This window comes from Heterocephalus glaber, unplaced genomic scaffold (genome assembly GCF_053883595.1).
Source record: "Heterocephalus glaber isolate CG9 unplaced genomic scaffold, H.glaber_assembly_v1.0 deba00001729, whole genome shotgun sequence".
Classification (NCBI taxonomy): Eukaryota; Metazoa; Chordata; class Mammalia; order Rodentia; family Bathyergidae; genus Heterocephalus; species Heterocephalus glaber.
Genome location: NW_028258440.1, coordinates 12137317 through 12152950, shown reverse-complemented (window position 1 = coordinate 12152950; position 15634 = coordinate 12137317). Strand labels below are relative to the sequence as shown.

Here is a 15634-nt window from a genome sequence, read left to right as displayed (position 1 = left end):
TTTAGTTGTTGAACACCAGTTTTAAGTACTAAAGGGGCATAAGGACTGAAAAATAAAAAGCTATTTAGGTAAGGATCAAAACTGTCAACAGAAGCACAATATACCTTCTTGCTGGTCATTGTGAAACATTAGCCAGTTGCCAGAGTTGAGTCATACCACTTACATCAATATTTAGTTATTTTCAATTTAGAACTATCCTATACTGTTGTAATGTATTATAATGTCCCATTGCCTTTGTTTTGCCCAAGAACTAATTGTGTTGCTCATTTCTCTTAGGACAAGACGAGCGCTCTGAGCCTGAGCAATGTGGCAGGCGTTTTCTATATACTTGTCGGAGGTCTGGGGCTGGCCATGATGGTGGCTTTGATAGAATTCTGTTACAAATCTCGGGCAGAGTCCAAACGCATGAAACTCACAAAGAACACCCAAAACTTTAAGCCTGCTCCTGCCACCAACACTCAGAATTATGCTACATACAGAGAAGGCTACAACGTGTATGGAACAGAAAGTGTTAAGATCTAGGGGTACGGTTAAGGTCTAGTAAACTAATCAGCCTTACATGACTATATGTTGACCTCTTTTTTTTCTTTCTTTCTCTTTTTAGTTTAGTTTCTTATTTTAAGTGTTGTCTCTTCTTTGCAACCATTCAATTTTTCGAAACAATGATTGACCTTTCTTGTCAGGTAGCAGTACTTTTCTAATAGCATAGGTGTAATTACAAATGTGATCTGTGATGTAAAAGAAAAAAATTCTCTAGAGCAGTACTGTTAAATAAAAATACATGCAAGACACATATGCAAACCCCATGTATAATTTCAAATGGTCTAGTAATCACATTGGAAAAGTAGTTGAAATTAATTCTAATGACATATTTCATTTAGACCAATATCTTCAAATATTATCATTTCAGTATGTTATCAATTAAACAAAAATATTAAAAATGAATGAGCTATTTTACATTCTTTTATTCATATTGATCTTAGAAATCTGGAGTACATTTTATTTTGCATACTTTGGGTCTATCTCACCTGCTACTAGACATATATTCAATATTTAGCAGTTGCATGCAACCAATGGCTCCAACATTGGACAGTGTACCTGTTAGGGAAAGGAGCTGCTCTAACACTGGTGCTGTAACTAGGACTAGCCATAAGGCCCTGTCACCTCAACACTCCCATTAGGGAGCTGTGGTTCTTCTAAGTAAGTAGTTAAGTCTGAAACAATTTTCTTCATCTTTGAGTTCTGCTGTTGTTCTTTCCTTAAAACTGTGTCTCTCAAGGGACAGACTAGACTCACTGATGCTGGCCAAACCCAAATTAATACTTGAGTGGCCCTGACTAATGTCACCTTGACTCTGTCAGCTACAGTCAAACCCCACCAATAACTGAGACATATTCAAAGGCAGCCTTGTGTTAGGATAATGTCTCCTTTCTGGAAGTGTTTAAAAGAAATAGTCTAATTACTTTCAAGTGCATCTGTCATTACTAACATGCTTACCTAAAGTGGAACAGAACTAGCAACTTTATACCCTTTATTTTAGGTGAGTGATTTTGACCTTGTGAGTAAATGTCAATGTGCTAGAATTTCTACTAATACATTTTTCTCTTTGAATTTCTTGTATTTCACATCATGATTCTAAATTCAGCCAATTTTAAAACATTTCATCCAAATAAGTCATTTGTCTTCACCATGGGAATCATCTTGTTTGATGAACTTCTTGGCTGTCCTGTCCTACTGCAGCCATTTGCCTCAACATATTCAGTACACTGAACTAACCTATTGACAGTGTTCCCCTGCCATTAGGGAATATTGGACACATGTTTTCATCTATAACTAACACTGTTTACATGCAAGCATTTAATGTTCATTGTACTTAAAATGTTTTACTTTTGAGTAGGTTGATGTAGGCTCATTATAGTTAGGGGCACATTATTTGCTTTATTTGTAGGATAGTACATGAGCGATTTCAATCTAATTTATCCCCATTTTTGAGATGTTAGTATCCAAATAAATAATACACCTTAAATCTGTGTAGCAATTTTTTAAGAGTTCTCACATCCATTTCATCATCTGAGATAAGATGGGTCAGGTAGTATTTTCCCTTTTCAGTATAAAACCCAGCCATATCGAGTGACTTACTGCAGACAATACAATTAGGTAGTGGTAACTCTGGGACTCTAAAACTCAGCCCTTCTTCCTCCTGTAACTATATTCTTTATTAAACCATGCTGTAAATACTGATGGCCTATAGACCTTGAAGAAATTTAAAACTCAAATGGAATCTTATCAGATGGAAAGAAAATCTTTAGTTTATGCCCCACTTTACCCCCTCAAAAAAATCTTGAAGTTCATGAAGGCTCTGTATGTCTCATTTCTTCCACCCAAGACCATATATTTGAGTACTCCTATTTTCCCCAGAAAGGATCGTTCTGAAACAGAAACATATCAGGGCTCAGGATCACATAGCCTCCAGACTATTTATCGCTATTCTATCTGAGAATCTACGTCCCTACTTCCCAACTACTATAGCTTGGATCTCTTGTTAAAGCCCAAGAGCAGTGCTCATCAAACATTAGCATGCACATAAATCATGTGGTGATCTTACAAAATTGTAGGTCCTGATTCAGTGGATCTATAATAAGGCCTAAAATTCTACACTTTTCACAAGTTCCAGGTCATGAAGATCCTATTCTCTAGGAAGGAGGAAGGAAAATGAAGAGAAGGATGAGAGAAGGAAGGAAGGAAGGAAGGAAGGAAGGAAGGAAGGAAGGAGAGAGGGGGAGGTAGGGAATAAAAGAAAAAGAACAAAAGAGAAAAAGTAGAAAGAATAAAAGAAAGAAGATAAAAGAAAGAAAAGAAAAAAAGAAAAAGAAAAGAAAGGGAAAGCTGAATCAGCAATCCTTTGTTTGAACAGAACATTACAGTCTTAAAGTAGAGGCCAATCAAACTGGAAAAAAAATTGCCTCAGAAATTAACTTGCCACACTTCTGACTCTCTGGACTTCTTTAAGTCATCCTGGTTGACCCACTTTTATGAAGCAAAATTCAGGCTGATTGAGACAAAAGTCACATAGAATAGACACTGATGTCAATGTGGTTAGAGCCCATTTAGCTGGCACCTTGGCACCCATCTCTGAGATGATAAGAAAACCTGGGAAGAGCTTCTGCAAACAAATCTGTCTTCCAAGTCTGTGTGAAGCCCCCAGATGAGAAGGAAAGGCCTCAGAAGATGCCAAGAAAAATCTCACATGTGTCAGTCAAGAGGTATAAAGCAGACTGAGCAAGAAACAGAAATCTCCTGTCCTCAGCCAATTTGGTGATGTGATCCTTAAGGGAGTTCTGGTTCAATGAAGAATGAGCTCTTCACCCATTCATTTTTTATTTCCAACAAAGTTCTAAAATATCTCCTAGAAACTTCTAATTTGTTATCTAGATATTAGGCTTCCAATTCTCTGAATTGGCCTAGATCTGTCAGGGTCTCTTCAGGGACACAAAGACAGAGAGGCATCCTGAGATTTTACTTTTATTGCTGATTATCAAAGCCTGTCTGGGAGAGTTGTAGTGCTAGTAATTGTTGCGGAAGAATAACTCAGGGTAACTCACTGGCAAGAGTATGACACATGAAATCTAGTTAACAAAAGGGCATCCTTGAAAGACAAAGGACTCATCTCTCATTTTCTATTGGTGATAGTACCATCAGGATTATTGGACTCACAGGCATGTGTGCCTCAGGCTCAGATATTCTTTAGCACCGACGAGAGATTAGACAGCCTCGTGACTACCTAATAACTCTCCAGGTTTCTGACCAGTCACTGGAAGTGTCCCCCCGCCTCCCTGGACCACATGCTTTGGCAAGTGACCTACCATCAAGTGTTCCAGATTTACTGCATCCTAGAGTTGACCCTGCTCATTATTTGAAGAAACTCTTTCCAGTTTCCTCACTGGTATTCAGAACTACTTGTGACTTTTTTTGGCTTCTTCAACAATATTTTTGAAATCCCTCTCATAGACAAGACTACAATATGCTAGAAGTCTGGTGAAACATTTCCATTTTTCTTCTATGACAGTTCTGTTTAAGAAATGTTAACTTTGTTCATGGGGCTCATTTTCAAAGGGATCGATTTTCCTTCTGTACCTTATGCATATGCATTCTTGCTGGGGAAATTTTCCTTCTCCAGCTTAAAGAGCTCATCTTATGTCAAAGTGGAAACAAAATTCTGGGTAAACCTGGGGTGGTGATATTTTTTCTTTCCAGAGAACTTTTACCTTAGTGATAATACCTCATTTATTCTTATTTTAAAAAAGGAAACAGAGGCCCTGAGGGGTTAGGTTACTTTCCCAAAACCATGCATCTAGATAGTGACACCCCATAGCCAATGGGGAGAAGGGGTTTTTATCTTTCTTCCATAGATATAAAACTTCTCCACGCTCTGAGAGATATGACTCAGGACTTAGGGGATCCAAGGAAGAGGTGGGCCCACATCCATGTTAATTTTATTTTTCCCTCCTTGGGGTTTTTGGCCTTCAGATGCATCTTTGACACTTTTCTTGCAGATATTTTATTCTAGAGCCAGTTGTAGATAATGATTATGCTATTCTTTTGGGCTAAATTCAGTGTTCACTTGGGAGAAAAAGAAGTGTTCTGTTAGCCTCTGGGGAAAATATGAGGAGGGGAGCATGAGCTTGAAAAGGAAGCAAGACACTGATCTCCTGTGTTCAGAGTCAGGGACAAATAATCCCCTGCACTAGTTAATACCTCCAAAGGGTGCCACCAGCAGCATTTTAATCAGGCCCATAATGTCAGGCGAAGACTCCATGGATGTGGAGCACCTTCTTTAGTATCACTGCTCTGGCCTCTTTCTGGGCTATGCTGTCTCTATACAGTCCTTGTGCTATTTTCAGAATGTAAGAACTAAGATTGTATGTATTAAGAGAAATAGTCACATTTCTATCAATGAGCAGATTTTCCTCTCACAGTCAAATGGATTTCAACTCAGTAAACCTTAAAATACTGTTCACCTACAGTGCTAGGTAAACAATGCTTTGTCACAGACCCTGTAATCAGTGTACACTCTTCAGTGTAGTTCTTCTGTATCTCTCCATTTAAATGCCACTAAAATTTCTAGTATACTTACATCATAAATTAATAAAGTCTTGAGTTCAACTTCATGCAAAGCCTGTATGTTTCTCAGTACAACCAATGCACATAGTAGAGAATCATCCTAACTTAACCTATTGCAAAGCATTTGCATTGAAGCTGAAGAATTTAACCAGATCTGTTGCCTAAGGCTAGTCAAATGAGGTGCAGGCCTGGTAGTGCCAATTTGAGAAAACAGATATATATTTTGTCCAAGATAGACTGAGCCATCGTGAATCTCTCAATTCCCAATAGAAAGCCCCCTTCAAATTTAAATTTCCTCTTGCCTTTGCAGATCCTTTCCCACTGGAGGCATGCAGTGAGAGGAAATCACGGAAAACGTGGCTGCTTCAAGGATCCTGAGCCAGATTTCACTCACCTTGGTGTCGGGCATGACACGGATATTGCTGATGGTGCAATGACCTTTCAATAGGAAAAACTGATTTTTTTTTTCCTTCAGTGCCTTATGGAACATTCTGAGACTTGCAAAAATGCGAACCATCATTGAAATCTTTTTGCTTTGCTTGAAAAAAATTAAAATAAAAACCAACCAAAAAAATGGACATGCAAGATTTCAGTCTGAGAAAAAAATCTTACTAAAAAAGTCAATTCAACAAAAGCCATTCTTTGATACCACTGCACAGTATACAAACACCATGTTCTTTAATACACACACACACACACACACACACGCAAATTTAAAACTCCAGTTTAGCAAATAGGCCCACTCATCTTAGCTAAAAGAATTAATTCCTCCTGATTAAAAAAAAAATATATATATATATATATACATATCTGTCTCCTTGTGTTTGGGAAGACAGACTGGCATTTCTTCTAGGATCTGCTGACCAGATGTTTTTGGTGTTTCCTGTTGGTGGTGATATTCTGTATACCCTATTTCCTTTCAATGTTGCTGAAATGTGTATATCTTTAGAATGTAAATGCAACACTTATGAAAATTCAAATGCTTTGAAAAAGAAACTAAACGGTGACTTCTCTGTGTTCTTGAAATGGTTTTGTGCAAATGCTTTGGTAACTTCCCACTTGGTAAAGGGATTAATAGAGCTTTTAAAATCAATGTGTGTGTAGCAAAGGATGGGGCACTATCAGGCAAACCTCTCAGTGCTTTCCTAAAACGGATCCCGGGGCTTTCCAAGAAGTCTGGAATTTCAGCTCACAGATCTGTTTTTCTTGCTTCAGTGTGCATTTTAAGTCAATATAGCTGAGTATTTAGCATTGAGATGAGGGAAATGCTGCCTATACTCCCAGATGGGTTTAAAGTATCTTTCTCAGAAACAACACTGTGTTTAGCTCTGCTTTCTCTGCTAAGTATGCCTTTCAAGTGTACACCACCGAGACAGGACCCCATTGCAACGCGGGCCAGTGGGTTCAGACCACAGTTCTCAATCTGACTTTACTCGCTTGGTCTATCTTACCAGCTGTTGCCTGTTACTGCCCGCTGCTCTCCATCAAACTGCATGCGTCCTTTTCTAGTTTGCAAAGACTAAAATGCATTCCCAAACCTACTGCTAATCTGAGGGCCTCAGCATCACTTCCAGGTCCTTGCTTGGAGCAGATTCTCTACTGACTCTCAGAAGATCAATCTACTGCTCCACAGGCTATCAAGTAACTAATTGCATACCTGCCATTGGCATCATCAGAACAGCCAGAGGAAATAGTCTCCGCTCACTAATTACCTCCTATATAACAACGTATGCTTTCTGTAGTTCAGTAGTTTGCTCTCATCAGTAACGTGCACTGGGAAGTTTCCAGACTGTAAACACTAGGAGCTCACCTTCATTTCCCAAGTGTGACCCTTAGATGCTTAGTTGACTCACTGGATATTTGCTCCTGTCTTCAGAAAAGAAAGGAAGAAGTCTCGTTCCAACGAAACATTTTCAGAAAAGTGTAATATAAACTTTCATTCCAAAATTTGTGTCATAAGCGAATAATTCACTTGTCACATTTTAAATGGTATTGAACAAAAAGGAAAACTTGTGTTTTTGTTTTGTTTTCATGAAACTGTGATTTTCAACTTATGAATGCTATAATGTCCCAGTGTGAGAAGCTAATGCTGTGTGAATACAAAGTTGTATAAAACAAGCCAACCAACCTACAGGCAAATGTTTTCATAGGCACTGTATACGAGAAATGTATGTTTATTGACTCAAATCAGTTTTTCAGAGAGGAAACTTCACTGGGATAACGAAATGAGTAAATTGGTTTATTATTTTTTTAAAAAACTTGCATGTTTAAAAAAAGTTGATTGCTTCAAATTTCTGCTACTAACTTCAAGCTATGGGAGTTTGGCAGTACTCACTTGAGGATATTTTTTTCCAATTCTTTTCTTTTTGTTGTTAAAGCTGTACTTCAGTGAACAGAAAAATTGCCAAGCAAACTAATGGCCATAAAAGCATAAATTGCATGTGTGGGCATAATTACAGAGCCTCATTGCCATGAGGTATTGTACAAAGTTTTAATACATTTTGTAAATAAAATTGTAAAGAAAGAGTTCTGCTTCTATTCTTTGACTAGCTGTCTAAAATTCACTTGGATGTGATCCCAAGAAGTCATTAATTGACTTCCCACCTGAAGCTTTACCAATGAAACAACATTACTGGTGATTTTCACAAAGGATTGCGACCTCAATCAGGCTCAGACTCCTCAGCCCAAACTGTACCGTAATTCAAGACCTTAGGTTAGTTTGACTTTAAGGCCTTCCATTCCCGTTCTTTATTTCCTCTACCCATCGTCACCTTCCCCCCTCCATTGGGAAAATTTTATTCTACCCAGGGTCACTGATTTAGAGTGGAGGAAGAAATAATGAACTGAGGACTCCATGGATTTTAAGATCTTTCTGGGGAAGAAATAAAAGGTTTGTCTCATCTGATTTTTAGACCCTGAAGATGGAATACAATTTTATCCAATATACTAAGTGTTGAAATGCAGACCAGTTTCATATTATAATGACCATAGAAAATAGAAAGGAAAGAGAGGACATGATTGGCAATGGAGCCAGAAAAGAGGAAAATATAGTTGAGATTCCAGAGAGATAAAGGAAGAAATATATCTGGAGTTAGGGAATTAGAGAGGAAGGAACATAAAACCTTTGAGAAGAAGAAAAATAGAAATGGAAAAAGAAAACTCTCAGAGAATTCTGATATAATCATACTGCAGTCAACTTGGCCTGTAGGTTCCAGCATAATTGCTACCATTTCCACTGTCCTCTGAAATGCTCACTAAGTGTCCAATCATTTATACCTCATAATAATTCTTCATCTGCTTGTCTTTTTTAAAAATTAAGACACATGTAACAGCCTATCAAAAGAAAATTGATTCTCTAGGGAGCAGATTCAGTGACTAGATTAGACTAGACTGATGGTCCCCTTGGGGACTGATGAAATCAGTTCAAGTACCAAATGATGTTTCCAGATCTTCCAAAATAATAGATTTCTGTTTTAACAGGAACTCTAATTTCTTATCCCAGCAGAGAAGTTAATCTCAGGTGTAGTAGCAGGTGAGAATGAAACACTATTTTGATTTAGATGGTATTTGGGATTTTTCTTCTTGGAGGAAGAGAGAAACAAAAGAGAGTACTTTCAGTGTTTCTTAAATTGGACTCTAGGTAGCTATATATTTTGCTTACACATAAGGTCAGCTTTGCCAACCAAATCTTCAAATAGGCCTTTAGCTTCAAATGATCCCCCCCTCCCTCATGCACAAAAGGAGAATGACTCTTGAGCTCTGCTTTGGTTTTCTTGCCATACTAAGATTCACCTCTAGTCACACCCTGTCAAAAGAACAATCTTTAAACAGGAAAGGCAAATATATTCAAAAGAATCCTTGGTATGATCATGGCAGAAATGGTGCTGCAAATTGTCTTCCTGCTGTCAGGTGGGAGAAAGAGTTCACTGTGACTTGAAGAAATGAACATAGAGAAGAACAAACTGAGAAGTAGGAAGTAAAACCATTATTCCTCAGAATCCAGACTCAATCAAGCAAAACAGACGCTAATATGCTACTTCACATAGTCAGAACCCAGTTACAGCACAAACACCACCAAAACCTATTATTTGTTGGAGAATTAATTTCCAAAACTGGAATGAACTTTTCAGCTACTTGGGGCTATATCTAGCCCTCTTTTCCTCATCCTGTTGACACCAGTTTATTATCAGATCACTTGGCAAACATGAAACTCAACAGCAATACAACTGCATGCAATTCTGAGAGGACACAAAACTTAAGAACTGAATAGGAAAATTTCTCTTAAATCTAAGGGCACTATAAGAGCTTAGAATTTCACCCCTATCATTCTGGACTGAAGGAAGGGTATATTCTTGAGAGACACTATGGGAAGGCACTAAGAATTAATCAAAACTGCCTCCAGAATTAAGAGTGAAGGAATAAAGAGCTAGAAACATCCTAAACTTCTAAAATAAGAAGTCATGAACCAGCCATTTATACTTGCTTATTTGTTGACTCATGATGCCCTAGCTATAAAAATGTGAAAGAATCTGCAATGACAGCCTAGGAAATAATCCTTTTCCTATGCCGGCAGCTTTGCCAACATTATCCCTGCAGTGGTTTCTTTGAGCTACAATCCTATAGCAGAAGAGTTGATTTATAATTTTTCTAATAAATATTCATTATACCTAAACAAGTCAATTAAGCTTTGGCTGCCACTCACAGGAGCTTAAATACTGGCAAATGAGGAAACAACTTCTACAAGTATTCCCAAACAACACTGCATTCTTCCCCTAAGAAAGTACATGAGTTTCTCTGAGAATGTAAATCCTCTCTGAACCTGGTGAACACAGAAACTATGGTGGCCATTCTTACCCTCACCCTACTGCCATCAGTGCTCCTTCTAAAAATCTCTATCTTGATTTAAAACCCAATAGATGGGGGATAAAATAAAATACGAGAATAAATCTAATGACATTTAAAATTAGTAGATGTGATAAAAACAGGCTCACACTCAGAAGCAAAACTCACAATACAATGACAGTGAAAAAGATGAATCAGTTTGACATCAAGTTGTATTACTATAAGATGTAGTAAAATGTAAGCGTATAGTTATTTGCATCTTTTGGATCTCAGAGTCATGATATGGTTTGCACACAGGTAGAAGAAAACCAAGTAGGGCTATCACCAAAGAAGGAATGTGCAAGCCCTAAGAATGATAACCAGGGACCAAAAACTGCTCTCCAAACATAGTAATACAATGAGATACTTCTGCTCCTCCAAGGGAGTTATTAGATGGAACTTAAGGGGAATCATAGAATGAGAAAAAAACATGTGAGGGGGTTGTACATTCCATTTATATGTACTGAAGCATACATATTTGTGTAAGTGTTCAGAGTAGTCTATCCAGCTCACTCCTGAGATTTCTTTCCATGCCCTTTGCTATGGAGTGAATTGTGTGCCCTCCAAATTTTCTATGTTGGGCCCTATCCCTCAGTATGACTGAATTTGAGATAGGGCTTTTAGAAAATAATTAAAGTTAAATAAGGTCATGCAGCTGGAGTCCTGATCCGAAAGAATTGGTGGCCTTATAAGAAGGGGAGGAGAGGGAGATCTTTCTCTAGGCATGTGCATGTTCAGCAGGAAGGCCATGTGAGTACACAGCAAAAATGTGGCCATCTGCCAGCCAGGAAGAGAGACCTCTTGAATATCCTGGCAACGTAATATCTGATGTCTGGCCTTGAGTACTGTGAGAGAATAAATTTCCTTAGTTTAAACCACTTAGTCTGCGGCATTTTGTTAAACAGCCTAAGCTTTGTCATACCTATACCTGAAATTTTAACCTTTATAGTATTAGAGGTCCTGGTGAAAAATGGAGTGTACTCTAACCAGGGTACACAAGAATCCACTTGACTAATAAGTTATGGCTGACAACTGGACACTTTGGGCTCTTTGTTTTGTTTTGGTTTGGTTTTGGGTACTGGGAATTGAACTCAGGGCCTGCGCTTGTCAGGCAGACACTGTGCTACTGAGCTACATCCCAACGCACTTTGGACTTTTTGTGTCCAATGACCAGAACCCCAGAAGAAGACTCACCATCTTATTAGGCATAATTGAGCCTGCTTGACAGGAAGAAAGGAATAATTTTACACAGTGAGAAAAGGGAAGACTATATGTTGAACTTGGATGACCCACCCGGATAATTACTTAACTCAGTGTAACTATGAATGAATATATGCATCAACTCCAGTCTGAGAAGGAGAATTTTATCAGGGGTTCTTATCTTTAAAAAATGAGGGCTTGGGTCAACCACAAAACAAGCCACCAAAATTTACCAAGGTTATAAATGAGGGCAATTTCAGTTAGGATAGGGAGTGGAAGAAGAAAGCAATGAATATCATCTGCAGCACAAGACCAGCTGAGATGTGGTTGACTGACTGCAATTCATGCTATTAACCTGTCTCTTCTAAAAGAGACATACAATAGCACTGGATAATAGTCTCCCTGAACATGTACGCAGACGTAGAACAGTATGATGCAAGGGGTGGATTGTGGCAGACCTAGAAAATCCCTAGGTGTCTCTGGGCGAACCCTTCTTCAAGAAAGGACTCACTGTCTGAATGCATAAAGATCAATTATTTGATAGCCACTTACTGTTAGCACCTTCAGTATAAGCATCAGATCTTGAGCCAAGGTCATGTTCTTCTGTGTATCCACTAGCCAGTGAATAAAAAAAGAATTGGTACAAGAGTCTAGCCATTTCTTCCCAATGGGATTCCTTCAGTGTAAATCTGCTCTAGAATTGCCGACTGAACTGGACTGGCAGAAATTTCTCATGTCTTCATCAAGTTTGAAGGCTTCCCCTGCCCAATCTTGCTTTCTACTCTGTCACAAGAATTACTCCCGTGTAGACTGGTGCAAGCACTGTGGAAATCAGTATGGAGATACCTCAAAGAACTAGGACTGGAAATCCCATTTGACCCCGCTATTCCACTGCTGGGGATCTTCCCCAAAGAATTAAAAGAATCATACCACAGTGATATATGTGTACCCATGTTCATAGCAGTGCAGTTTGTAATAGCTAAAACTTGGAAACAGCCCAAATGCCCATCAGCTGGAGACTGGATCAAGAAAATGTGTTTTTTTTATAAAATGGAGTACTACTCAGCCATAAAAAATGAGAAATTAGAGACATTTATAGCTAAGTGGATGCACATTGAGACAATACTCTTAAGTGAAATAAATAGGACACAGATGTGTAAATACCAAATAGTTTCTCTGGTGTGAGAAACTGAAAGTGCAAATAAGGACTAAATGTATAATAGGTAATGTGAAATAGGAAGAAAAGGGGCAAAGGGGAAGGAAGTGGGAGGGCTAAGGGAAAGGATAGAAGGGAATGGGATTAATATGAGAAAATGGAAAAATAGGAACAAAATCTTTTTAAATAGGGAGGAATGGAGGGGTTGAAGGGAGGGCTGGGCAAGGGTGAAAAATAAGAACCAAGAGAGACCATGTAAAATTGCAAATTTCCAATGATGAATGTCATTATATTGTATACCTAAAATGTACCAATGATTAGAATGAATACTTGATAATGTAAAATAGGAAGAAAAGGTCCAAAGGGGTGGGGTAGTGGGAGGGGCAGGGGAAAGGAAGGAAGGGAAAGGAAAAATGATGAGAAATGGAAAAAATGGAAATAAAGTCTTTGTAAATAGGGAAGGTTGGAGGGCGTGAAGGGAGGGCTAGGAATGGGGAAAAAATAAGAACCAAGACGCATTATATAAAGGTACAATTCCCAAGGAGAAATGTAATTGTGTTGTATACATACAATGTACCAATAAAAGAATTTAATACAAAGAAAAAAAAGAATTACTCCCAAATAAATTTCAATGTGTGTTTCCCAGAACTCATCCTTTCTGCAATAGTCTTTTTAAAAAATAAAATTCATCTTTAGACATCATGCTTCCTTTTCCTGGAAGATTCTAGAAAATTGAGCAGCAGAGAAACAGCCTCTCCAATATTTGGAATCCAGACACTGTAATATAGCAAAGTGAGGAAGAGAAGGAGGAGGGAAGGGGGTCCCCAAGACCTAGAAAGAACCTGAATTAAGAATTAGAGCCGACAGGGGAAGTGAAGAGAAAGACCACAACATGGAGGAAGAAGGTGGCAAGCAGCACTTTCTCCCTGAGGCCCAGCTCATAGCATAGGAGGGGTGGCTCAACCTTGCAGAGGCACAGTGACTACTGGCAACCCCAGAGGCCTCCACAGAGAAATATGCCAGTGGAACAGAGTAATGGACACTGTGGACTGCAGTGGCTGGTGAGTTATTGATACCCCCAGGAGAAGGCAATTGGCCTGTAGACATTTTAAAAAGGAGCCAATGGAAGTCAGAACTCAGAGCAGCTGCAGGTTGGCTACATCTAGCAGCTAAAAATGCTAGGTGAGGGGCAACTGAGTTCAAGCTGGCAAGAGGTCAGGGGGCCAAGTTCAAGCCAGCAAGAGTCACTTGGGGGCCAGGGATTTAGCTCAGTGGTTTTGTCACCTGCTGCTCAAATGCAAGGACCCAAGTTCGATCCCCAGTACCAAAAAAAAAAAAATGCCAATTTGCCTGGCATGGTGACACAGGCTTGTGATCTCAGCACTCTAGGAAGCTGAGACAGGAGGCTTGCAAGTTTAAAATCAACGCCAGCAATTTAGTGATGTAGAGAGAACATGCCTCAAAAAAAAAAAAAGTCACATGGAGTGTCACAGGGTGAAAAACTCAGGTCCCAGCCTCACAGCCAGAAATAAGAAGCAGCCTGAACTTCAGTGTAATTAAAGGCTCAGGTTTGCTGGGATTATTCACCACCACCATAATTCTACTGCTGGCTTGCTGGGATCGATCAACATGGATCTGGGCTTTGTCTGCCCCTTCTGTCAACCAGTGACAGCAGAGACACATCCTGAAGTGGACCTTTTTTGTGCTTTTGATTTTTTTTTCTATTTTTTTCTTGATTGTTCTTTTTTTTTGGTACCGGGGATCGAACTTGGGACCTTGCACTTGCCAGGCAGGCGCCAGAACCACTGAACTAAATCCCCTGCCCTGATTGTTCTTATTTTTATATGAGTGAGAACATTATTCCTAGGGGTGTGTTTATTTGTTTTGTTCTGTTCTTGTTTCTGTTTCTTCTCTCTTTATTTCCCTCCTGTTTTCTTCACTAGTTCCCAAAGATTGCATAATCTTCCTTGGTGCTCCAGCATTGCTTCTAATCCATTTCTCTTCTTCTATTTCCCTATATTTCCATTAACCTTTGTAATATTTTCTATCCTGAGGGTAAAATCACAATATAGAGGAGATATTTACTGTACACAATTTTCTGGTTTGTTTTAGATTTGGTTATATAACTACAAATCCAGTTCATATGGTAAAAGGTGGCAAATTAGTACAAGTAGTTACAACAGTTTTCCATTTTCTAGATGCTGTTGTTATTACTGATAGTACTACTTTAGCCAAGGAGATATAATTGTTCTAATCAGTGGTTCTTCCTTGTATGCAAACACTGAGATTGTCTGAGGGTCATAAACAATACTATAGGCAAGGGTCAAAGAACCACGGGCTAGCCCAAATAGGCAGCAATTTCACATCCCCAATAAATTGAAGAGGGAGGATCTTGCAGCAGAAACCCCAAATCTACCTACACCTGGAAGACATCTCTGGGAAGTAGTCATTTCCTAAGTGTTCTCAATACTAGAAATAAAAATATCTACCATAAACAATTTATAAGCATCAGTGAAGGAATTAAACTCTTAAAAATAGAAAATGAGATGACATGGAACCAAGATGCAACCCAGACTTCCAGCTCCCTAAAGGCCAATCCAGGGGACAATGAGGTGAAACAATTCAAAAGCCACTCACCTGGACTCTGAAGTGATAATAACAGAACTAAGAAAGTAAATGAATGAGGCTCTAGAAAAAAATCAAATCAGAAATGATTTCTCAAATAACTTCAGAGATAATGACCAAAATAAGGGCATGATTCATGAATCTAGACAAGATACAGATTAAAAAATAAATAAAGGAGTTTAGGAAAATGATGGAAATCATGACTACCCAATATAGGAAAGAGATGGAATCCATGAAACAGATTCAATCAGATATCTGGGAGATTAAAAATTCTGTTGAAAGTATACACAGCAGAATTAACCAATGTGAGGACAGAACATCACATCCAGAAGACAGGATTGTGGTGAGTGATCATGAAAAGAAAGATTTATTAAAAGTAGCAAGGGACCATGAAAAATAAATCCAACATCTGCTACATGATGCAAAAAAAGAATAACATAAGATTGATCAGAGTCAATGAAAAAACAGGAGATAGCACACAGAACAAAAAAACCTGTTCACAGAAGTAATGCAGAAAACTTCCCAAGCATGCAAAAAGAATTTTACATACAAATAAGTGAGGCATGTAGAACTCCAATTAACCATGATCCAAAAAAATCTATGCCAAGGCATATAATAGTCAGGATTCCACAAATTCAACACAAGAGACAG

The 15634-nt window shown here is 38.6% G+C and overlaps 1 protein-coding gene across 4 annotated transcripts in view; it reads left to right on the top strand.

Annotated features, from left to right (window-relative positions):
• Gria3 (glutamate ionotropic receptor AMPA type subunit 3) overlaps positions 1-7647 on the top strand; it is a 356081-nt gene extending 348434 nt beyond the window's left edge. For 2 of the 4 annotated variants that reach the window (XM_004860012.3, XM_004860014.3), the window contains exons 15-16: positions 277-524; positions 5432-7647. In XM_004860012.3, the coding sequence (XP_004860069.1) occupies positions 277-522 (246 nt within the window). In that variant the 3' untranslated portion in view covers positions 523-524; positions 5432-7647. Of the gene's footprint in view, positions 1-276; positions 536-5431 lie in introns of all 4 variants that reach the window. The other 2 variants (XR_015446824.1, XM_004860013.3) reach the window with 2 other exon arrangements.
• The last annotated feature ends 7987 nt before the right edge of the window (positions 7648-15634 follow it).